This window comes from Artemia franciscana, chromosome 9 (genome assembly GCF_032884065.1).
Source record: "Artemia franciscana chromosome 9, ASM3288406v1, whole genome shotgun sequence".
In the NCBI taxonomy this organism is placed as follows: Eukaryota; Metazoa; Arthropoda; class Branchiopoda; order Anostraca; family Artemiidae; genus Artemia; species Artemia franciscana.
In genome coordinates this window covers 30154691-30179124 of record NC_088871.1, presented here as the reverse complement: position 1 = coordinate 30179124, position 24434 = coordinate 30154691, and the positions used below count along the sequence as shown (strand labels likewise).

The window sequence follows — 24434 nt, the reverse complement described above, 5'->3', positions numbered from 1 at the left end:
TTTCTTTTTTCAGTTTTCTTTTTCTTCTTTATTTTTCAGCGTCACTATGAAGTACATATCGCCGAACCTTTGTTTTTTTAACTTAAATCTGGTAGGCATTGATGACCTTATCCAAGTCAAAATCCCAAACCCAATCATCATCGCTATCATTTTCAGTTTTGATATGTTTTGACTCTCGCTGTCCAGGTGGATTTTCATCTAACTGCTCGGTTTTGCGTTCTTTAGCCGCAAGCCTGTTTTCTTGCTGTTCTTGTGATTCCTCGGCACGCTTTCTTTTCTTACTTTCTCTATCAGTCGCAAGCCTGTTTTCTTGCTGTTCTTGTGATTCCTCGGCACTCTATGCGAATATACAACATTCTTCGTTGTCCCATTGTCTGTGCATATAAATAGATTGTCAGGTTTACTGACTCTTGAACATGCAACATATAATTGTCCATGGGAAAAACAATCCGTATTCAGATCTATACCTCATTATTCTAATGATGTGTCCCTGTGTCTCGGTCGTCATTTATATTCCCTGTGTCCCGGTCGTCATTTGTGTCCCGGTGTCCCAGTTTGTAATTTCTCTTTGAGTGTCCCGGTCGTCATTTATATTCCCTGTGTCCCTGTGTCGCGGTCGTCATTTATATATTCCGCCTGTGCCCCCGGCGTCCCCGTTGTAGTTGTGTCCCTGTGTCCTGGTCGTCATTTATATTCCCTGTGTCCCTGTCGTGATTTGTGTCCGGGTGTCGTAGTCTGTAATTTCTCTTTGAGGTTCCCGGTCGTCATTTATATTCCCTCTGTCTCGGTCGTCATTTGTGTCCCGGTCTGTAATTTCTCTTTGGGTGTTTTTTCTTTTTATTTTTTTTTTAGTTTTTTACCTTTTTTCTTTTTTCAGTTTTCTTTTTCTTCTTTATTTTTCAGCGTCACTATGAAGTACATATCGCCGAACCTTTGTTTTTTTAACTTAAATCTGGTAGGCATTGATGACCTTATCCAAGTCAAAATCCCAAACACAATCATCATCGCTATCATTTTCAGTTTTGATATGTTTTGACTCTCGCTGTCCAGGTGGATTTTCATCTAACTGCGCGGTTTTGCGTTCTTTAGCCGCAAGCCTGTTTTCTTGCTGTTCTTGTGATTCCTCGGCACGCTTTCTTTTCTTACTTTCTCTATCAGCCGCAAGCCTGTTTTCTTGCTGTTCTTGTGATTCCTCGGCACGCTTTCTTTTCTTACTTTCTCTATCAGCAGCAAGTTTTTTGGCATAGACTCTTTGAGCAGCTTCCTCGGCTGTTGCCATTGTATGTTCTTCAGTCATTTTACAATTAAACATTTTTCCATGAACGAATGTCTTAAATACCTTTAATGACGTCATCGTCATAACCAACATGACAACAACTAACTTCATGACGTCAGTCGACACACAAACATGACGTCACTCGACACACACACACACAACTTAAGAAAGGTTATTTTTTTCGTCATAGTTTAAGTTCTGTATTTTGGTTCTCAGCAAATACCAGATTAAAAATTGGTTATAAAACTCATGATCCCTCGGCAAGTTTAATTATTTATCCATTGTAAAACCTGTCTAACAGCACAGAAAGGAATAATAAATCAACAGCACCACAAAACAACAACAATCAGAGGCTTTGTTTAGAGGCGGGAGGGGGAGCAGTTGTCCCCCCATTAATTTATAGAAAAAATTATTAAATAGCCCGTGTTTCTTGACTCTCCGGATGTGGACCCCTCTTGTGTCCTCCGAATAAAAATGCTGGAGCTACGCCCCTGAGCAACATACACGGCACGTCAAAACAGACCATCATAAAAGAAAATTAGAAAAAAAGGATATTCAGCTCAGTGTGGAGGGTCTTTTTGGCTTGTGCGATGCCGTTGTGAACCATATAGCACACATCAGTTTTCACCGTCGGATCTAACTTTTGTGCGAGGAAGTGCAATAGCATTATAGAGACTAGCAAGTATTTAATCGAACCGAAGTTTAGATGAAATAATAATGGTGTAAATTGTTGAAATTCAACGTTTGAGCTGATCAAGAAAAAGCTTGTGGGTGTGGCAACAAGAGAAGTCTATGGGGAGGCTGAACTAAATGAGGTGGTCGACTGGATTGACAATCCCAAGAGTTACAAATGGAGCTGGCACGTTATTTTCTGCAGTTGTGCGATTTTAATATTTCAGTGTAAGAAGACAATTTTCGATAGCTGAGATTTATCTTATAAGAAATAAACGACCAAAAATGGGGTTTTTATGGTCTAAAGAAAATACTGTAAAACACAGAACCAATATTTGGAAAGGACAACCGCCTCTCTTAATCAGCGAAGAAAAAAGAATTAAGGAAAGTTACGAAAAATGGCAATGAAAAAAACAAAAACAAACGTGGAGATTCAATGTGAAAAAACAAAAACGTACCAATGAAAAACCAAACCAATTAAAACAAAACCAATTAATAAAAAAATGTTCAATGAAAGCCAAAATTAGAAGAATTGAAACCAAATACCTTTCAACCGAAAAAGCGAGATATTCAGCAATATGCACGATTTGCATAAGATCCAAAAACTTTGAACTGCCATCGAGGGATACTAGCGAATGGTTATTATCCCTCCGTTTAACAAATTATATTTTTAAGATTTGCTTTGAATTTTTAGATTACAAATACTGTGAAAATGCACAAAATTATGCAAAAATAGAGAAGTTTTCTATTTTTTAAGTAAATGTGTATTATCCTTTAAGATAAAGTCTAAGTAACATCAATATTCTGGCTTCATGACTGGATAGACCATAAAATAATAAATCCAGTGATCTAAGCATATTTCCTTTCGTTTGCGGTTACACCTGTAGGCTTATTTAAAAATCACACGTTTCACAGGGAACATTAAATTTGAAATCATATGACATCATTGTTCATAATAAAGAGTGGAACAAGAGCCAATCGGTAGTTATCAAAAACATTTGATATTGACGGCGATATGTTGGGTGGAACACAAAATTTGATGTCATATGAAATGATTGTTCAAATAAAGAGCGGAACAAGGGCCAATCGTTAGATATCAAAAACATTTGATATTGATGTCACATGACATCATTGTTAAAATAAAGAGTGGAACAAGAGCCAATTTTTAGATATAAAAACATTTGATATCGATGTCAATATGTTGGGTGGGACATAAAATTTGAAGTCATATGACATCATTGTTCAAATAAAGAGCGGAACAAGAGCGGAACAATCGGTAGATATCAAAAACATTTGATATTGATGTCAATATGTTGGGTGGGACATAAAATTTGAAGTCATATGACATCATTGTTCAAATAAAGAGCGGAACAAGAGCGAATCGGTAGATATCAAAAACATTTGATATTCACGTCAATATGTTGGGTGAAGTTTCGAATATCAAAAGATGATACGTTATATCAAAATAATGTATTCACTATTTCTTTTCTTTTTTTTTACATGAATGAAATCCCTTCAAAATATTACTGACAGCATTACTGACATTAATTTTGAAAACTGAAGACGGTAGACATTGAATGAGGTTTTTGATGTTATAACATCCTCTAATTTTAAGAGGAACCTATTGTTTACACCTTGTCTATATTATGATGTTAGTCTAGTATCTTACTTTCTGATTTTTTTTTTTTTTGTTTTTTTTTTTTATATAACGGACGGGCGATAGAGCTATTACGAGCAATACCAAAGTAATACTTAAATGTTATTAGTAACAAGATGTAAGCAAGGGTGTTATTCTAGGGTGACTGGAAAATTTTAAGTCTTGATATTTAGATATATGGTGTAGAATGGCAACTGTTGAAGGGCTGCCCTATAATGGAAGTGCACAGAGATACATACTGGGACTAAGAACTACGAGTAATTACTTCCTGTAAACTTGGTCCTCTATTGATATCTCTAGTACATAGAGATCGATAACGTGTCCACTAGGCGTACATCAGAAGGTTTTTTAAAGGTTCTTAGCCATCAGAAGGTTCTTTAAGGAGTGTTTTTTTTTCTACTTGGAGTCAAACTTCATAAGCAAATTCAAAATGGACATGATTCCTTATATCAAATAAGTAAGAAAATTTGTTTCTCTAACTTTTATTCTACCCTACTGTGATAACCGAACCCCAGCCCCGAAAAACACGAAAAAAGAATATAAAGAAATAACTGTATAAAAACAAATCATATAGGATAGTCTACACCATATATTCTGCCTTTGCTTTAGAACATAGTTAGGATAATCCAAAATTTTTCGCTTTTGTTCGTCTTTCGCTTTGCCTCATCAGTTTAAATTCGGAGAGAATTTCCTGGGTGTAATTGTCTGTGGGGAATATATTCCGGGAGGGAGGGGGATTTTCAATGGAGAGAATTTTTGAGACGGGGAAATTATCTGTGGAGATTAATTTTCCACCGGGAATTTTCTGCTGTGGGAATTTTCTACGGGGAGGGGAGAGGTTAGGCGGAAAACGTTAAAAAGCCTTGTAAAAAATGCTTATTGTTATCAGATTATGAAATGTAGATAATTTGAATCCCTACCTTTCATATATTTATATACCTTTAAATATTCATATTCATATACCTTATGTATATTATATTATATACATATTATATACCTTATATATATTATATTCATATACCTTTGAGTTGGAAATGACATTGATTAACGGTATCATAAATAAAGTTGGAATATGTAAATAACATTTTAATAGTCTCATTCCTTCTTGTGCTGTTTCCGCTCATTCTACTGTTTTTGCGGAGTAAATTACAGTCATTCCAAATGTAAATTCTTATGTACGAATAAAAATTGGCTTATGTACATGTGAGATTTTAGGCAGAACAAGAAAAAAATACTGCTTTGAAAAGTGAAGATAAAACAATAAAACAAATTGAAAAGACAATAAAACAATAGATGCTATTTATATGTAACTAGCTGTTGGGGTGGCGCTTCGCGCCACCCAAACACCTAGTTGGTGGGGGCGCCAATATAAACGCCTAGTTGGTGGGGGCGCATATATATATATATATATATATATATATATATATATATATATATATATATATATATATATATATATATATATATATATATATATATATATACTAGCTGTTGGGGTGGCGCTTCGCGCCACCCCAACACCTAGTTGGTGGGGGCGCTTCGCGCCCCCCCCAAGCCCCCCCGCGCGCGTAAGTCGTTACGCGCCATAATAGTTACGCGCCATTGTAGTTGTGTCCCTATGTCCCACCTGTGAATATAGATATATATATATATATGGTTTTAACTACGTAAAACTTGCGAATATACAACATTCTTTGCTGTCCCATTGTCTTTGCATATAAATAGATTGTCAGGTTATCCCCCTGTTTCCCCCGGTGTCCCCGTTGTAGTTGTGTCCCTGTGTCCCGGTCGTCATTTATATTCCCTGTGTCCCGGGTCCCGGTCATCATTTGTATCCCGGTGTCCCGGTCTGTATATACATTCGTTTTTTAGTTTTGTTTTTCTCCTTTATTTTTTTCATTTTTTTTTCTTTTTTAGCTTATTTAGATTTTTAGATTTTTTAGTTTTTTTTATTAGTTTTTAGTTTTTATTTCTTTTTAGTTTTTTTGTCCCGGTCGTCATTTATATCCCCCTGTTTCCCCCGGTGTCCCCGTTGTAGTTGTGTCCCTGTGTCCCGGTCGTTATTTATTTTTTAGTTTTTTACCTTTTTTTAGTTTTTTTAGTTTTTTAGCTTTTTTATTTTTTTTATTAGTTTTTAGTTTTTTTGTAGTTTTTGCCTTTTTTTTAGTTTTTTTAGTTTTTTAGCTTTTTTATTAGTTTTTAGTTTTTTTTGTAGTTTTTGCCTTTTTTTAGTTTTTTTAGTTTTTTAGCTTTTTTATTTTTTTTATTAGTTTTTAGTTTTTTTTGTAGTTTTTGCCTTTTTTTAGTTTTTTCAGTTTTGACGTCACCTGATCCAGTTTTTTCAGGTGACGTCACCTGATCCACGATCCACAGATCCACAGACAACTTATTTTTATATATATAGATAGTTTTTTTTTTTTACTTATGTCCTGGTCGTCATTTATACTCCCTGTGTCCCGGTGCTTTGTTGATTGCTAATCGAACATTCCTTTTGTCCTGGTCGCTTTCTCTTTGAGTGTCGTCATTTATTAGTTTTTTCCTTTTTTTTTTAGTTTTTTATTGGTTTTTACCTTTATTTTGGCTTATTTTTCAGTTTTTTCCTTTTTTTAGTTTTTTTTTATTTTTTATTTTTTTTAGTTTTTTACCTTTTTTAGTTTTTTTAGTTTTTTTAGTTTTTTAGCTTTTTTACTTTTTTTATTAGTTTTTAGTTTTTTTTTGTAGTTTTTGCCTTTTTTTAGTTTTTTCAGTTTTTTTTTTAGTTTTTTATTGGTTTTTACCTTTATAGTTTTTTTAGTTTTTTAGCTTTTTTATTTTTTTTATTAGTTTTTAGTTTTTTTTTGTAGTTTTTGCCTTTTTTTAGTTTTTTCAGTTTTGACGTCACCTAATCCAGTTTTTTCAGGTGACGTCACCTGACACATCCATCCATCCATCCACAGACAGACAACTTATTTTTATATATATAGATATATATATATATACTAGCTGTTGGGGTGGCGCTTCGCGCCACCCCAACACCTAGTTGGTGGGGGCGCTTCGCGCCCCCCCCAAGCCCCCCCGCGCGCGTAAGTCGTTACGCGCCATAATAGTTACGCGCCATTGTAGTTGTGTCCCTATGTCCCACCTGTGAATATAGATATATATATATATATGGTTTTAACTACGTAAAACTTGCGAATATACAACATTCTTTGCTGTCCCATTGTCTTTGCATATAAATAGATTGTCAGGTTATCCCCCTGTTTCCCCCGGTGTCCCCGTTGTAGTTGTGTCCCTGTGTCCCGGTCGTCATTTATATTCCCTGTGTCCCGGGTCCCGGTCATCATTTGTATCCCGGTGTCCCGGTCTGTATATACATTCGTTTTTTAGTTTTGTTTTTCTCCTTTATTTTTTTCCTTTTTTTTTCTTTTTTAGCTTATTTAGATTTTTAGATTTTTTAGTTTTTTTTATTAGTTTTTAGTTTTTATTTCTTTTTAGTTTTTTTGTCCCGGTCGTCATTTATATCCCCCTGTTTCCCCCGGTGTCCTCGTTGTAGTTGTGTCCCTGTGTCCCGGTCGTTATTTATATTCCCTGTGTCCCGGTCGTCATTTGTATCCCGGTGTACCGGTCTGTATATACATTCGTTTTTTAGTTTTGTTTTTCTCCTTTATTTTTTTTCTTTTTTTTTCTTTTTTAGTTTATTTAGATTTTTAGATTTTTTAGTGTTTTTATTAGTTTTTAGTTTTTTTTTCTTTTTAGTTTTTTTGTAGTTTTTACCTTCTTTTTAGTTTTGTTAATTTTTTTTTTTACTTGTGTCTTGGTCGTCATTTATACTCCCTGTGTCCCGGTGCTTTGTTGATTGCTAATCGAACATTCCTTTTGTCCTGGTCGCTTTCTCTTTGAGTGTCGTCATTTATTTTTTTCTTTTTTAGTTCTTTTAGTTTTTACCTTTTTTAGTTTTTTTTTAGTTTTTAGTTTTTTTAGTTTTTTACCTTTTTTTAGTTTTTTTAGTTTTTTAGCTTTTTTATTTTTTTTATTAGTTTTTAGTTTTTTTGTAGTTTTTGCCTTTTTTTTAGTTTTTTTAGTTTTTTAGCTTTTTTATTAGTTTTTATTTTTTTTTGTAGTTTTTGCCTTTTTTTAGTTTTTTCAGTTTTGACGTCACCTGATCCAGTTTTTTCAGGTGACGTCACCTGATCCACGATCCACAGATCCACAGACAACTTATTTTTATATATATAGATAGTTTTTTTTTTTTACTTATGTCCTGGTCGTCATTTATACTCCCTGTGTCCCGGTGCTTTGTTGATTGCTAATCGAACATTCCTTTTGTCCTGGTCGCTTTCTCTTTGAGTGTCGTCATTTATTAGTTTTTTCCTTTTTTTTTTTAGTTTTTTATTGGTTTTTACCTTTATTTTAGCTTATTTTTCAGTTTTTTCCTTTTTTTTAGTTTTTTTTTATTTTTTATTTTTTTTAGTTTTTTACCTTTTTTTAGTTTTTTTAGTTTTTTTAGTTTTTTAGCTTTTTTACTTTTTTTATTAGTTTTTAGTTTTTTTTTGTAGTTTTTGCCTTTTTTTAGTTTTTTCAGTTTTTTTTTTAGTTTTTTATTGGTTTTTACCTTTATAGTTTTTTTAGTTTTTTAGCTTTTTTATTTTTTTTATTAGTTTTTAGTTTTTTTTGTAGTTTTTGCCTTTTTTTAGTTTTTTCAGTTTTGACGTCACCTAATCCAGTTTTTTCAGGTGACGTCACCTGACACATCCATCCATCCATCCACAGACAGACAGACAACTTATTTTTATATATATAGATATATATATATATATATATATATATATATATATATATATATATATATATATATATGTTTTTAACTACGTAAAACTTGCGAATACACAACATTCTTTGCTGTCCCATTGTCTGTGCATATAAATAGATTGTCAGGTTTACTGACTCTTGAACATGCAACATATAATGGTCCATGGGAAAACAATCCGTATTCAGATTTAAACCTCATGATTCTAATGATTGCCCTTGAGCTTTGTTGATGGTGATTGCGAATCGACCATTCCCTGTGTCGCCGTCGTCATTTATATATCCCCCTGTGCCCCCCGGCGTCCCCGTTGTAGTTGTGTCCCTGTGTCCCGGTCGTCATTTATATTCCCTGTGTCCCGGTCGTCATTTGTGTCCCGGTGTCCCAGTCTGTGATTTCTCTTTGAGTGTCCCGGGCGTCATTTATATTCCTTTTGCCCTGGTGTCCCGGTCGTCGTTTGTGTCCCGGTGTCTCGGTCTGTATATACATTCGTTTTTGAATTGGTCTTTTTTTTAGTTTTTAGTTTTTTGCCTTTTTTTTGTTTTTTTAGTTATACTTTCGTTTTTGAAATGTTATATGATGAAATAAATTTTTGTATTTTTCCCCTTTTTTTCTTTTTAGTTTTTTATTTTTATTTTTTTTTAGTTTTGTTTTTGTTTTCGTTTTCATTTTTTTTTTCTGTTTTTTTTTTCTTTTTTAGTTTTTTAGTTTAGTTTTTTTATTAGTTTTTAGTTTTTTTTTCTTTTTAGTTTTTTTTAGTTTTTACCTTTTTTTTAGTTTCTTTAGTTTTTTTTTACTTATGTCCTGGTCGTCATTTATATTCCCTGTGTCCCGGTCGTCATTTGTGTCCCGGTGTCTCAGTCTGTGATTTCTCTTTGAGTGTCCCGGGCGTCATTTATATTCCTTGTGTCCTGGTGTCCCGGTCGTCATTTGTGTCCCGGTGTCTCGGTCTGTATATACATTCGTTTTTGAATTGGTCTTTTTTTTTAGTTTTTAGTTTTTTACCTTTTTTTGTTTTTTAGTTATACCTCATGATTCTAATGATTGCCCTTGAGCTTTGTTGATGGTGATTGCTAATCGAACATTCCTTGTGTCCCGGTCGCTTTCTCTTTGAGTGTCCCGGTCGTCATTTATATTCCCTATGTGCCGGTGTCCCGGTCGTCATTTGTGTCCCGATGTCCCGGTCTGTAATTTCGTCAGTCGAAAACACGACGTCAGTCAACACACAAACATGATGTCACCCGACAGACCCACACACACACAGACAACTTATTTTTATATATATAGATTATGAAATTCAAGAATGAATCAAAATTAAGAACTATTTCGCCGAAAAATCCTGATTTATTATACTGTGTGAAATTTTAATTTGCTTAACGCTTAGATTAAGTCTGATTAAGTCGGATTAAGTTTCCTCGTATCTTAAAATCTCGCCAACACGTTTTAATCTGATTACGCCGGAAAGTAAATCCTGATTAATTATACTCTATGAAATTTTAATTTGCTTAACGCCTAGATAAGGGTTGGATTAAGCTTCCTCGTATCTCGCCATCACGTTTTAATCTGATTACGCCGGAAATTACAAATTTTTTACATATAATATATTCTCTTTGATAGGTCACTACTTCGTGTTTACAATTTTGTTCGCCTTAGTCGTGGAATTTAATGCTTACAAAGGAAAAAAAAATAATTTCCCTTTGTGCAGGTATAGTCTCGTACTATTTCATGTAAACTAATTTTTGAAACCCGATTTTCTATCCAGTTTGCAATTACTTAATTGACGGCGGAGAGGCTAATGAAGAGGAAAGTTTATCTGGGCGAACAAGGCTTGGAGTGCTGAAGAGACTCGCTGCATTGGATCCTAAAATGTCTTTGTGTCTTCGCTCCAAGTGTGTAAGTAGAGCAAAGCTCAAATTTGCTCATCAGATGTTCTTTTACTCTCTTATTAACGTATAATTTTTTTTTCAAGTAGCAATGATGACTTCAGAGGATGATTTTCAGAACATGACACTTTTCGCTTGTACATTCTGGAAGTTTTTTGATCGTTATGGTCCGAAGTTATTGTTTCACCCATTAACCAGAGAAAAAAAATATAAATTTATAAGTATTTGCATTCGTAGATTTTATATAAAGTGATAGAAGTTGCATGAAAAGTAAGAAGTTGGGAAAGTTTTTGGGTACAAGTATCATTGGGACCATTTCCTGTAATCTGAGTATAAGGTAATTTGGATTTAAGGGTGTGTCCATATGAAATTTTATGTTGTTGTAATGTGTTTATAAATATCATACCATATCATATTTATTTTACCCGAAATGAAATTCCTTACATTTCCAAGAAGTTAGAAAAAAATCTGTTCTGTATCGCAGTTTATCTTTTAGATTGTCAAATCTATCTTTTAATTTATATTGATAGTATTAAACCATTCAAGGTGGTAATTTCTGGTGCTGAACAAAGCCTTTTTTACAAAAATGAATACACTTAGAAGAGTACAAAGACCAAAAAGGAGATGAGGATAAATGCACTAACGAAAAAGACTGGCAAAGAAAACTTTGTCTTAACTGTTCAAGCTACATAATTAAGCAGAAAGTCAACGATGCATGCATGATGCTTGCAGAATCTAATCTATCCGCGGGTCGGTCCATTTTTTGATGAAATATTAAAAGCACAATATTCTGTGGAAGTGTACCGGTTATGGAACCAGATTAGTAACTAGAGAAGATAAAAATAGAAAGAAAAAAAAGACTGCCATTGCAACACGAAAAAATTCATGCGGGTTAATAGAAAGCTTTAAAATTTTAGACCTCGTATCTTGTATGTATCCTGATTTAACTAAAAATTAAATATGACGAGCTTACCTTCAATAATGAATAAAAATATGATTCGTTAAAAGGCCTGTTTTTTATAGAACGGACAATCATCTACATACAAGTAGAAAACGCACTAAGTTCTTTGGTATCTGCAGAGTTCTGACTAGACACTGATTGTTGCCTTTTGTCTGGAACACCTAAAAAGAGCCACTTTACCCTAGAAGCTGTATGAAAAAGGAGTAAAATATAACCAGATTTGGAAATCTAAAATAATTCCTTATCTTTATCATCATGCAAATGTATCACTTTTGGGAATAAATCATATTTGGTTGCTGCATTACTTCTTTCCTGATTCTATTACCTCTTTCCAGAGGACTTTGTGATATAACATATATTCGAAAACAAGACACATGGCCATTCTATCAAAAAAACTTTAACAACTTAAGAATGTAATTAAATCTAAATAAAACATAGCATATAATGTTATTCAAGTTTACAACGTGGTCCTCACTTACTACTTAGAATATTCCTAGCCTCCTAATAATATCATAATTTTAAATTACAATCACACTTATCAGTAACTCTTCTTCATATTTCAAAACAAATCCTTTAATGTTTACCATAGCATATCAAATTAAGCATACTTTCATTCATGCACCTAAACTGCAAGCATGAAGGCGGGCCCTTTTTTTACGTTTTCTAATTATTTTTTCTTGGAGGGGTGGGGCAAAGAATAAAATTTGAATTCAATAATACTTGTTAAAACCTCCGTATAAAGCTTAGAAATTTCAGTAACCTCGCATGAAAAAATGTTAAGTTAGATAATAAGTATATTCTTTTTTGTTTTCCTTAGGTTGAAGTGCTTAAGATGCCTGCTTTTGCCATTCACTTAACTTTGATGTACAACCGAGATGAGATAGTGTATTTTCTTTTGGGACTTCTACTTGGTACGATAAAAGCTGCAAGGGATTGGATGTCAGCCTATATTAGAACGAGTGAAAAGGTAAGGTTAGCTGTAAGCCAAGGTAAAGGTAAGAAAAGGTCTATTTTAGAGCCATTGAATTTTTACGGGGACAATAAAATCATTGGAAACAAGTATTATTACGCAGGCGTGAAACCAAAGAGCAGTGCCTTTTTTCTTTATTTTGCTTATAGAGGGAGAGGAAAAATTTACTTTATTTTTTTTGCCAATTTATTTTTAAGTAAGTGTAAACGATATTGTAATGGTTTATTTAACGTATATCAAACAAGCTTTGTGAAAATTACGGCTATATCCCACTTTTTTGGGGTATAGTGAGAGAAAGGTTGAGATGGCTAGGACATGTTTTGCGCATGAAGGATGACAGAATACCAAAAGTCTTTAGATTTAGCCGTCCATCTAGGGTCAGCTGAAAAACAGGTCGTCTCTTAATGTGGTAGGAATGCTCCTGAATAGGTCTAAGGAATGATTTGAGGGAAATTGGAAATCCATGGGAGGGGTAAAGCGGGAGATTGTATCAGATTGGGTGGAGGAGTAGCGTGCACAGTTGTGTTGGCGTCAGGTGACACGGTCCTCCAGTGAGTTTTTAGTAGTAGTAGTATTATAAACGTTAAACTTCCAAGGATAAATATAAGAAGCATTGCTGAGTGCAGTGGAGGCGGGGATAAAAATAGAACAAAAAGAGTGACTGTTGTAAAATGGTAATGATAAGTAAATTTCTCAACGCATAAGTATGTATGGGGTTTTCAGATAATAAGAAACATTAGAAATATTTACATTTCAATAGTACTTAGTATTTTTATGAATGTTGTCTTCAGGTCAGCATACGTCCATTTTTATAAATAGAATTTAATGAATGTATCGAAACGAATTTTTTAATCATTTTCAGAAATAAGAATTAGAGGGTTAAACCCTATGCCGAAATTAAAAACAAACAGCCAATCATCGGCAAAACATTTCTTTTTTTATATAGTAAATAAGATTAAACCCATCTAACAAAATTTGAAAAGAAAACCAAATTATGCTAAACTTAATCTTGTGGATATAATTCAAAGGCATACTTGTCCAGCAGCTTCATACTTTTACTGTTTCGACAACTCCTTAGACATCGATTAAGCTTGCCTGGCTCCAACTCCTTTCTCCTCTAGTTTTTTCCTTTTTAACTGTTTTTGCCGATAGGGGTTGCTGCTTTGAATTTTTTTTTCATACGATGTAAATTTGGTAGTTTTGATTGTGATAATCCTTTTCAAAATGAAACTATGTTAACCATCTGAAGATACAAAAAAAAATGATTTTTGTGTTGAAACATACCAATGTAAGTCCCAAATTTTAAAGGTTTTTTTTGAATATTTCTAAATATTACAAACGCACACCCTATAAGAACTTTTTTTTTGTATTGCTCTGCAAGGTTCACATGGGACTTCTTGTAAGAATTATTACCAAGAAATACTGGAACCTGTTCAATGAGTTTAAATAGACAATTGGGTATATCTGAATATGTTTGAATATATTAGTCTTGAACTAGGGCTCTAATAGCTCCTGACCCTGATTGTATTTTTCATAGTGATTGACATTCCTTTCTCCACAATTATCATGGTTAGCTGTGTTCTGGAAATGAGAATGATGATAGCAATTACTATTTATTTTGCTATCAATAGAAAAGACAACCAAAATTTGTAAAGCATAATTTATTTACTCATCTTCCTTTGCTTAAATATAGGCAGACACAAAAAAAGGCATCGTCATACCATACTTGCTAATAACTAGGTCCTTACCGTAATAATGACTAACTCTCCACACTCATACTAAGAAACGTTAAATTAACTTTTAAGAACAGTATTACTAATTTCAGCAATAAGTTTTTTTTAACTCTTCCTGGAAAAATGTACACCTTTTTTCGCGATTCAAGACTTTAAAATCTTGCTACAAAATTTAATCTTAAGTCTTATACTTATGTCAAAACCTTAAACACGAAGCATTCGATCAATGTTAAAAATAATAATTTCATTGTCTGAGAAAATACAGCTGTTTGGCCATGCTTTGAGGCTGTTTCGGAAATTCTAATAACTAATGCCCTGTGCTCGTTTCATGCTAAGAACTAACGCCAACTGTTCCTTGCCACGCTAGGACACAAAAAAGTAATACTTGAAAACAATAGTGTTATTTTCTACAAGAAAATTGTTTTCTTTTTTTTCAAACTCTTTCCCTCCCTGGAAAAATTTCAGCGCCCTCGTCACTCCGGTGAAAAATTAAGCTTTTTCTCTAGTTGAATAATTCAATTATATGTTATAAAATCTAAACTAAAGTGTTATAAACTAATACGCTAAATATAAAGCCTAATATTAATATTTAAGCAAAGGAAATGATTTTTGGAGAAAATAAAGCTGTTTTAACTCCATTCTGCAAGTGTTTTTATTTTCTTTCAAAATCTCCCCTCAATGAAAAACTTTCAGTGTACTTGCTCATCTAGCTTTTAATGAAAGAGAGCCCATTCTCAGTCTTACAGTATTTATGGCACTTGGTATTTACTGAGTGACATAGCGAGCGTTATTTCCGTCTCTCGGTCTGTTGGTCTGTTGGTTCCGGTTTTGCCTGTTCGGGCACTTCCAGATAAGCTAGGACGATGAAAGTTGGCAGGTGTATCAGGGATCGGACCAGATTAAATCAGAAATAGTCGCTTTCCTTATTCGACCATGTGGGGAGGAGTGGAGGGACGGTTAATTCAGAAAAATTACAAAAAAATGAGATATTTTTAACTTACGAACTAGTGATCGGATCTTAATGAAATTTTATATTTGGATGGATCTCGTGTCTCGTGCATTTTAGAGCGATCGTGTCCTCAAGGTGGAATATTATCCCCTTGTTATGGTCGGTTAATATAAATGATCTTCTAGAACTAAATATTCCTAATGTAAAAATTCAGGCATATGCTAATGATGTTTGTGCGAATATCACATCAATTAAAATAGCAACTTTAGAATCCTTGTCATCAAGGGTATGTTCGTATTTCCAAATTTGGTTAGAAACTAATAAGCTTGTGTTTGACAAATCCAAGACAGAAGCAATTTTATTCTCAAGGAATCATCGCTTCCGACTGTAAAGCTAATGTATGATGGAATTGAGATACCTGTTAAAAGTAAGGTTAAATATTTGGGTGTTATTCTTGATAGAAAATTATTATGGAATGACCATGTTAGACATAAAATTAACTCTGCAAAACAATATTCTGCTCGTCTTTTAACGGTTGCCAAGAGTACTTGGAACCTGAATCCACATGCATTAAGGATGCTAAATAAATCAGTAATCGAAAGCCACATTTTATACGCGTGTCCTATTTGGATCTTTGCACTGAGAAAAAAATATTCAGCGAATGCCTCGCTCGGTGGCAAGATCTTCTATGATCATAATTTCTAAATCTTTTTAACACAGCTCGAACGCAAGTAGTAACCGCTCTCGTAGGGATGCTTCCAATAGATTTAAGAGCGTTGGAATTAAGTATATTTAGATACGGAAAAATGGTCGACCTCAAAATTGGCCGAGGGTTTTGAGTCCTATTTTGAATGGAATTGATTATTCGGCACATCATAGCCGTTATACTGACCATGTTATTGCAACTTTTTTGGGCCATTCCTTTAATGCCTTTAGTGCATCTCAGCCCTTTCATATAGACCGTAAATCTTTAAATGAGTTTTTGTATGCAAAATGATTTGATGAGTTTAAAGATTCTGTTAGCACATGGCCGGCTAACTTTTTTGAAAATAAAGATGACCTTATCTCTGCTTCAAAAATCCCCCCAAATAGCAGATTAACACAGCTTATTACAGGGCATAGCAGATTGCTTCATTTTTTGAATAGGATTGGGAAAGCTGTCTCTCCATTGTGCCTGTAATGTCTAATGGAAACATGTAGTCATCTTCTTTTTGATTGTCCTGTTTATTGTTGAGCAGATATAGTAATGGAGTTCGAATTAAGTGAATATGAAATAAGTGTGCCGTTTCTTTTATCGCTGATAATTAGAAATAATAGAGTTCGGACTATTGTAAACAGATTTTTATCCCGCATGAAGAGACTTGAATTTTAGTTAGTGTCTATGTTTTGATTTAGCTAGTGTGTATTCTCTTTCTTTTTTTTGTAGTGTGTACGTGTTTGTTTTTTTCTTTTTTTTCTGTGAAATGCCTGTTTTTGGTTTAATCACGAAATAAAGTATCTATCTCGTGTCTCAGAGCTCTTATTTCAAATCCCGACCGGATACGGTGACACTGTGTGGAGTTGGAGGGGGGAACCCGAAATCTTGGAAAACGCTTAGAGTGGAGAGATCGGGATGAAACATGGTGGGAAGAATAAGCAAAGGAATAGATCCTAGATACTTGATTGACATAACTAGACCGGATCTGCTCTCTTTGAGGGATTTTGGGGGGGGAGGGATTTCAAGTGCTTTAGCGAGTTCGGTGCTTCTGGAGGTGCTAGGACGATGGAATTCGGTGGGCATGTCAGGGACCTGCACAAATTGACTTGAAAAGAGTCGTTTTCCTGATTCGACCATCTGGGTGGGAGCCGGAGGGAAGGGAAATCGTTAAAATTGGGGTATGTTTATCTTACGAATGGGTGATCAGAACATAGTGAAACTTGTTATATAGAAAGATATTATGTCTCAGATGCTCCATTTTCAATCGGATCCGGGGACAATGGAGGGGGGGGGTAGAGGGGGAAACGAAAATCTTGGAAACTGGGAAATCTTGAGAGCAAGTAATTTACGCTTGCCCCATGTTTTGGAAATAGCTTTTTTTTTGTCATTTTTATTGAAAAAGTCTCCACTCTAGGCCTTGAGAAAATATATAAAATAGAATATATTAAAGAAAGAATGGAAAAATGGTTGCTCCTCCCTTTTCATATGTTTTTTCTTTTTTGCATTTCCATGAATGCTGCCTCTGAATGTTATATACATATAAGAAATTTTCTTCGGTCTTATCACTTGAGTTTACTTAAAAATTACAAGTTTATTTATAATTCCACTGTAGATAAGATTACTATCAATTTTTATACGAGCGTGATAGATATGTCCTCGGTAGTATAGTGGTCAGTATCCCCGCCTGTCACGCGGGAGACCGGGGTTCGATTCCCCGCCGGGGAGGATTTTTTAAGTTACATTATAAATGAAGAATTTCGTATTATGCAGTTATTGGAATAATGTCCTGGAAGCGGTGAGGGATGTTCATTGGACATTTTGAAATTAAATATTAAAAACAAGTTTTTTTATAACTGAAAGTAAGGGGTGACATTAAAACTTAAAACGAACAGAAATTGTTCTGTATATGAAAGGGGCTGTCCCCTCCTCAATGCCTCACTCTTTACGCTAAAGTTTGACTTTGTCACAACTCTACTTTTTAAGACAATAAAAACTTTAACGTAAAGGGGAGATGTTGAGGAGGGAAAAACCCCTTTCATATATTGGATAATCTCTGCGGTTTTAAGTTTTAATTTCGCTCCTTACTCTCAGTTAAAAACGCCTGTTTTTTTATTTAATTTCTTAAATTTTTTCATGACTTTTCCAGAATGTGCTAAAAAAGATAAAACATCAAAAAGAAAAATTCGACAAGAATACAACAATGAAACAATAAAAAAGATACACTAGAATTCATAAAGAATAAAAGAAACGCACTACGTAACTAATTTATCTTTTTTACAGGTAGAATACCGAACAAGTAGAGACTACAAGAGCACTGTATTTGCAAGTTTATCTTCGTAATAATTGCCAATAAACAAAGAACAGCAAAATGGATAACTATAGTACCGAGTATAATTTTAGGTTCCAACCTCGTCACAAGTGTCATATGAGCTCCTGTTCGTAGTAGCAGGTTCCAAGTAAAAAAAAAAAAGAAAAGAAAAGAACGAAAAATCAATAAAAAATAAGCCAAGACCATATATTCCCAAACAGCTTAAAAAGGCGTAAGTGTCTCTTGGGGGTTGAGAAAGAGACCGCTATTGTTTGAAGTTGCGTACGAAAAACTTTGTTAAGTTTAATTTACTAGTTTTGCATATTCGTTTTCACAAGTCAACGTGGCAACATCGATAAAAGTGTAGTATTTCCCTGAAAACTTCATAATTTTGAAATGACCAAAGAAAAAAAAAATCTTGGAAGACCTTAATTTTGGCATTAATTTTAATTGACTAAGATGGGTCCAAGGGACGAAAAATGGTTTATTTTAATGTCTTTGGTACTTTAAAAATAAAGCTTGAAATCAATATTTAAAATTAAATGAAATTGTCTTCCGAGAAAATGAAGCTATTTTAACTTTATTTGTAAGGCATTCTTAGCTAATAGTAAAGATTTTTTTGAAAACACTTATAACCAATGCGCCACACTCCTTGTTATGCTAACAATTAAGGGCAAGCAATACCTAAAAAACATCATTTTTTCTCTTTTATGAATTTCAGAATTCCTGATATAAAACTGCACACATTCACTTATATTTTGGAAATGAATCTTATAAGCTTCTTTGCTTTGTTTATGCTTTGTTTTTAATTTCGTTTTAATTTTTGTATTTTAGAAGGTAGAAAATTTGCGAGTATTTCATCATCTTCGGGAAGAACTTTTGGAGAAGTGCAAGCAGCTATCCGCTGGTGGTAAAATTGACAGCATTAATGCACTAAAAGGAGTTTCACTTCTACGGCTATATTGTGCCTTCAAATGCATTGCAGGCATGAAACAGTAAGTTGATTTACCTCTAATCCAATTTAAATGTAAAAAAATTGTTTTTATGTTTGGATTAGTTATATTTTACTTACTGAAGACTTTCATGCTAATAGACTTACTCTGTCCCCACTCTCCGAATTTAGGCAAAATAGTCCCATTACCAAATTCCAACCCATAAAATAGATGATGCATTTTCTTAAAGTATTTTTCAGAGCTGACATTTAACTTGAATTTTTTTTCTAATTTCTTAGATCATATATTTTATTGTAATTTGGTCTACATGGTTATTATTGTAAACTGTAGTAATTTCGCCCTCCAACACTTATGCAAAATCTAGAAATATCTTTGTCAGTATTGCCTCACATGAGGGAGAAGCTTTTACGTGATGCTCTTTTTGAACTGATAAAAGAGATCATCCCAGAGCGAAGTTGAGATTTCTAGGATTTTGTTCCATGAAACAGCTGTAAGAACTGTAAAACAGATATTATCAAACAATAATTCCGATAATTTTTTAGAATACATGTATTGCCTTCCTGTTTTAGAATACTGGTGGGTGGTATACCATTTATTCATAACATACGTGCACTCCATGAAATTACGGTTCATTACCAGCCGTTTTATTATAATGCTAACGGCTATAGAGTATCGGCTAGTCTCACGCCAACAATTAGGGTGAAGGCTAGCGGGTTATTTTGTGGGAAATTCAGGTGACCATAAAAAAGTGTTCTTGATCCCCATTTCCAAACTTTTTATGAGAGGCGCTTTAGATAAATAGAATGAATATTCAGGTGATTGCGAAAATAACTCATGATCTCCCTTTACTTAAAATAATGTATATAGATGTAAATAGGATTAAGCGTGTAGAATGGGGAGGATGGGATAAAGGAGCGTTGGTCCGCCTCGTATCTAGGATAACCCTGGGTAGGGTTATCCTACTTCATCAATGGTCGTTTCTGGTAAATGGGTATATTTAAGTGGTTACACAAACATGACGTCAGTCGACACACAAACATGACGTCACTCGACACACACACACACAGACAACTTATTTTTATATATATAGATTTTAATATCTTAAGCAGAAATGTAAGGTTATTCCAATAGATGTTTGTTAATTTGTTTCAGTTTACTCAGTCTATTTTTACTATTTTACTTTTTTGATTTTTAATGGCGTCAGAACCATTCATAGCGACTCCGAATGGATGGTTCTGCATTTCTCTACATACAATATACAAAGGCCATTGTGTTTATGCAGTAACTAGCAGTAACAAATGCAGTAACATGCAGTAACAAAGGCCTGTTGATGCAGTAACTAAGGCTCATTTTACCCTTTTAGTCTAACAAAAGGGGTAAAAATAGCGGAAATTTATTTGTATGCATTGAATTGGACCCATTTTTTCTGTCCTGAAAGACAAAGTGGTATAATTAGGTCTTCATCCTGTCCCACCTTTCCTATTAACATAGTAAGTTGCATAAGGGGGGGGGGTAGTCACCTCCCATAAAATTACTTCCTGTGAATGTGTCTGACAAGAACTAGCATAATTTCCGAAAATTGTTTAGACACCATGAAAACAGCTAAAAAAACAACGTTTGTTCAGTTAAAAAGAGCATAAAGCTTACATAGAATCTTTCACTTTGGTTTTGCTCTCGTCTTTGAATTCCAAGTTTGTTTTTGTCTTTTTTTTTCAGGATGTAGTTTGTTTTGCCTTCTTATTTATTAAATAGATTCATATAATTTCATTGTAAAATACCTGAGAAAACGTACTTAGTAATTCCCCCCTTCCAAAAAAAAAAGTATGGTGCATCAGTATAATGTCATCAGTTCATTAAAATTTGCCTGTATTCTCTTAGATTTTCTGAAAAAGAATGTGCTGTTATACCATCTTTGATAGTCAGCAGACCTCCTCCAACTCCTGCCGGCGTGACATTTTCAACAGTTGGTCTTTCAACACTATTAGCCTGCCCCTCATTGGTGACATCAGATTGGGAAGTACAGATAATTCAACACGCGAGATGGCTTTTAAGAGAAGTCAAATATTTTGGTGAAAAATCAGTTATCGAAGTTCTAATTCTTCTTGCCATATATTTCCATGCAAATCAAGTAAGTTTTTTTTCTTAATGTTAATAATGAAAAGCAAGGATAACAAAACAGTACCAAGAAAGCAGCAAGTTTTGTACGGTTTTATCCAAGTAAAGGCAATCCACTCATATTGAAAGTAATGCATAATGAACGCAAGTCACTTCGGAGCCATTATTGAAACATGAATAAAAGATATGACAGAATAAGTCGAAATACAGCCGGAGGAAATAATTGCAAAAACATGCTTAATTGATATCTTATCTAACATTTATTATAACTTATAGAATAGAATATAGAATATAATTTATTTATTACGTCATCTAATAAAAAACCACAATATCTAGTAGCTCCTTCTAAGGCTACGAAGCCTGTCACTCAGGAGAAGAAAATTTAAGGAACGATATAAATTTTTGTAGAAATATATATAACAAATAAAATCATTCAATATAGAAAATAAGTGGGTATTATTATAAGTGTAAAAACATAAATATAATAATACTTAAATAAACATGATAAATATATAATAATACAGGATATGATGAAGATCCTAGAGAACCATTGCTGGTGCACAGTTTTTTAAATCGACGTTTTAGTTGCTGGGTGTGTTTTGAGGGACAAGTAGCAAGCCGGTCACCCAACTTTGCTGCAGGAGGGATTGATCCCTGGGACCCATATTGCCAAGCAGAGCATCAATCTTCAATGCCACTACAGAGGTATAGTAATAAAAAATGAATATGTAAAAATAATTAAAGTTTTTTTTAAAACCCTGGAAAACAACGTACAGATTAACTCAACTGCTGAAAAAACCAAAACACTTTTCAAAAGTATATTCACGTACTTGTATGTTATAAAGATAAAAAAGACAAGAACCAACATGTTGAATTATCTTAACCAAAAGGGCTAGGTGTATTTTATTCAAATATATATCTGTTTTCCTTTTAATGCTTTGTGCGACTTGCGTTTTTTTTTTCTCTCTTTTTCTTTTTACATCTTCTGCTCTTTGATAATGTTTGAGGTCAAATGTGAAGCCAGAAAATAATCCATAATGTGCCTTTCGTTCTACCACACTTTAAGCTCTAGACTTTTATTATATTTTCATTTGAAAATTTGAAATATTATTATTGGTTTCATCAACAATGATGCTTTGTCTCATCATTGTTGATGCGAACTTCCTCTTAAGAACTTCCTCATTTTATCTTATTTTTAGCTTTGACATATTTGTAACTTCGCTTGAATATCTCAAGCAAGGGGTTTTGTGGGACTACTTCTACTGGAAGGCTATTCCAGGTTACGACGGATCGCTGGGCGGAGCTAATTTTTAGGGATTCCTGACGGGATATACCCTGCTCCAGGTACTTTTCCGAGTTGTGTTTCGACGAGTTACCCTTAAAGGCTTTGCTCTTTCAGGAACGAGCTTTAATATCTCCTCTTATTCAGGGGAATGTATTTATTTGTAAAAGACCGACATAGCCGCGAGTTCAAAATCATCTTGTATTTGTTGCAGAGATTTGGCATTAGGTTTCCTAGAAGTTGCTATGCGAGCTGCTCGTTTTTGAGCACCTTAGAGAGAAGCGATATGGGATTTCGGAGCACTGGCAAAGAGAAGAAACGTGTATTTCATGACCGGGTCGTATGCACGACATGAAAAGAGGCCATATGAACACATCAGGAATGAGACTTTTGGATCGTAGGATAATTCCTAGCCTCCTGGAGAAGGAGGATATCACTATGCTGAGATGTTCAACTCATGCTAAATCTGAACAAAATCGGACTCCATGAAGGCGTAGTGCTTCTAATCTTTTTACTGATTAGACGCGGCTTTGCATTTAAATACACCTCTTCTTTGAAGATAAAATTAAGACGAGTATACTCATTTTGCGGCTTCAAAATGAGAAGCTTGTTTTTTTTTGATGCGTTAAAAGAAATTTTTTTTCCGAAAGAGTGTGTTGGGTAAGTAAACAAGAAAGCGTACTCCTTTAACGCTGAAATTTATCTAATCTCTCGAGTCTCTTTTTGTATTTCTTTTTGCTTCTTTTGATAACTTCTAACTTAAATGTAACCCGACAACTTACTGCTTTTGAAAGTACAGCTGTTTAATATCTGCCATCTTTCTCCCAAAATTTAGTAAAAACGTTGTTTTATTCATAGTTTTCTTGTTATTTGTACTCCAGTTTAACTGTGTTACTGGCTGAACCTAATTTAATCAAAGTTTTCTTGTCCTTTTTTGGTTCTTTTATAAGTTCTATGTATAAATCTTGTCATTTTTTTGTTTTTTTTCAGCTTTCTGCAATTACCGACTTTGTGAGTAACGCTCTAGGAATGAAAATCACAACTAGAACTAGTACTTTGGCTAGAATAAGGACGCTATTTACTCAAGATATTCTCCCAGAACAGGTAAGCTTATGCTAAAATAACTAACAATCGTCTAAAGACTAACAAGGGCAAATCGTCTAATAATTGTCATAATACCTTTAATGAATACTGAATTCTACACAAGTCACAACCGATGGTTATCCCTATGGTTAGCTTTGCGGCAGTAATCTTAACGAATGTTCGGTCTTCTATTTCTTCTTAAATTAAAGTGATATATTTTGAGTGTCTTAAATTTTTTGCTTGGTTTTCCTCTATGAACTTGTAATACATCCTTGAAAAGCATGTATCAAACAGTTCGTGGTAACGAACTGTAGTAAGGAGCGACCCGGCTCAATAGTAACCAAAACTCTAAAAAATGGAATTTTGATACCAATAGCTACATCCAAAGAATCGCATTTTAATGCTGATTTTAAATATATAACTTTCATCAAGTTTAGTCTCACCCATCAAAAGCTACGAGCCTGAGAAAATTTGCCTTATTTAAGAAAATAGGAGGAAACACCCCCTAAAAGTCGTAGAATCTTAACGAAAATGACAACATCAGATTCAGCGTATCAGAGAACCCTACTGTAGAAGTTTCAAGCTCCTATATACAAAAATGTGGAATTTTGTATTTTTTGCCAGAAGACAAATCACGGGTGCGTGTTTATTTGTTTGTTTTTTTTTTTTTTTTTTTTTTTTTTTTTTTTTTTTTTCTTTTTCCCAGGGTTCATCGTATCGACCAAGTGGTCCTAGAATGTCGCAAGAGGGCTCATTCTAACGGAAATGAAAAGTTCTAGTGCCCTTTTTAAGTGACCAAAAAAATTGGAGGGCATCTAGGCCCCCTCCCACGCTCATTTTTTTCCCAAAGTCAACGGATCAAAATTTTGAGATAGCCATTTTGTTCAGCATAGTCAAAAACCATAATAACTGTGTCTTTGGGGATGACTTACTCCCCCACAATCCCTGGGGGAGGGGCTGCAAGTTACAAACTTTGACCAGTGTTTACATATAGTAATGGTTATTGGGAAGTATACAGACGTTTTCAGGGGGATTTTATTTTGTTTGGGGGTGGGGCTGAGGGGAGGGGGCTATGTTGGAGGATCTTTCCTTGGAGGAATCTGTCAGGGGGG

At 34.1% G+C, this 24434-nt stretch overlaps 1 protein-coding gene and 1 non-coding gene across 3 annotated transcripts in view; both read left to right on the top strand.

Annotated features, from left to right (window-relative positions):
• Window positions 1-24434, top strand: part of LOC136031261 (integrator complex subunit 2-like) — a 96922-nt gene that overhangs the window by 33228 nt on the left and 39260 nt on the right. For both annotated transcript variants that reach the window (XM_065710687.1, XM_065710685.1), the window contains exons 5-9: window positions 10151-10281; window positions 12050-12199; window positions 18724-18884; window positions 20721-20970; window positions 23230-23343. In XM_065710687.1, the coding sequence (XP_065566759.1) occupies window positions 10151-10281; window positions 12050-12199; window positions 18724-18884; window positions 20721-20970; window positions 23230-23343 (806 nt within the window). The remainder of the gene's footprint in view (window positions 1-10150; window positions 10282-12049; window positions 12200-18723; window positions 18885-20720; window positions 20971-23229; window positions 23344-24434) is intronic.
• Trnad-guc (transfer RNA aspartic acid (anticodon GUC)) lies at window positions 17235-17306 on the top strand. The gene has a single exon. It is a non-coding gene; the product is annotated as a tRNA-Asp (tRNA).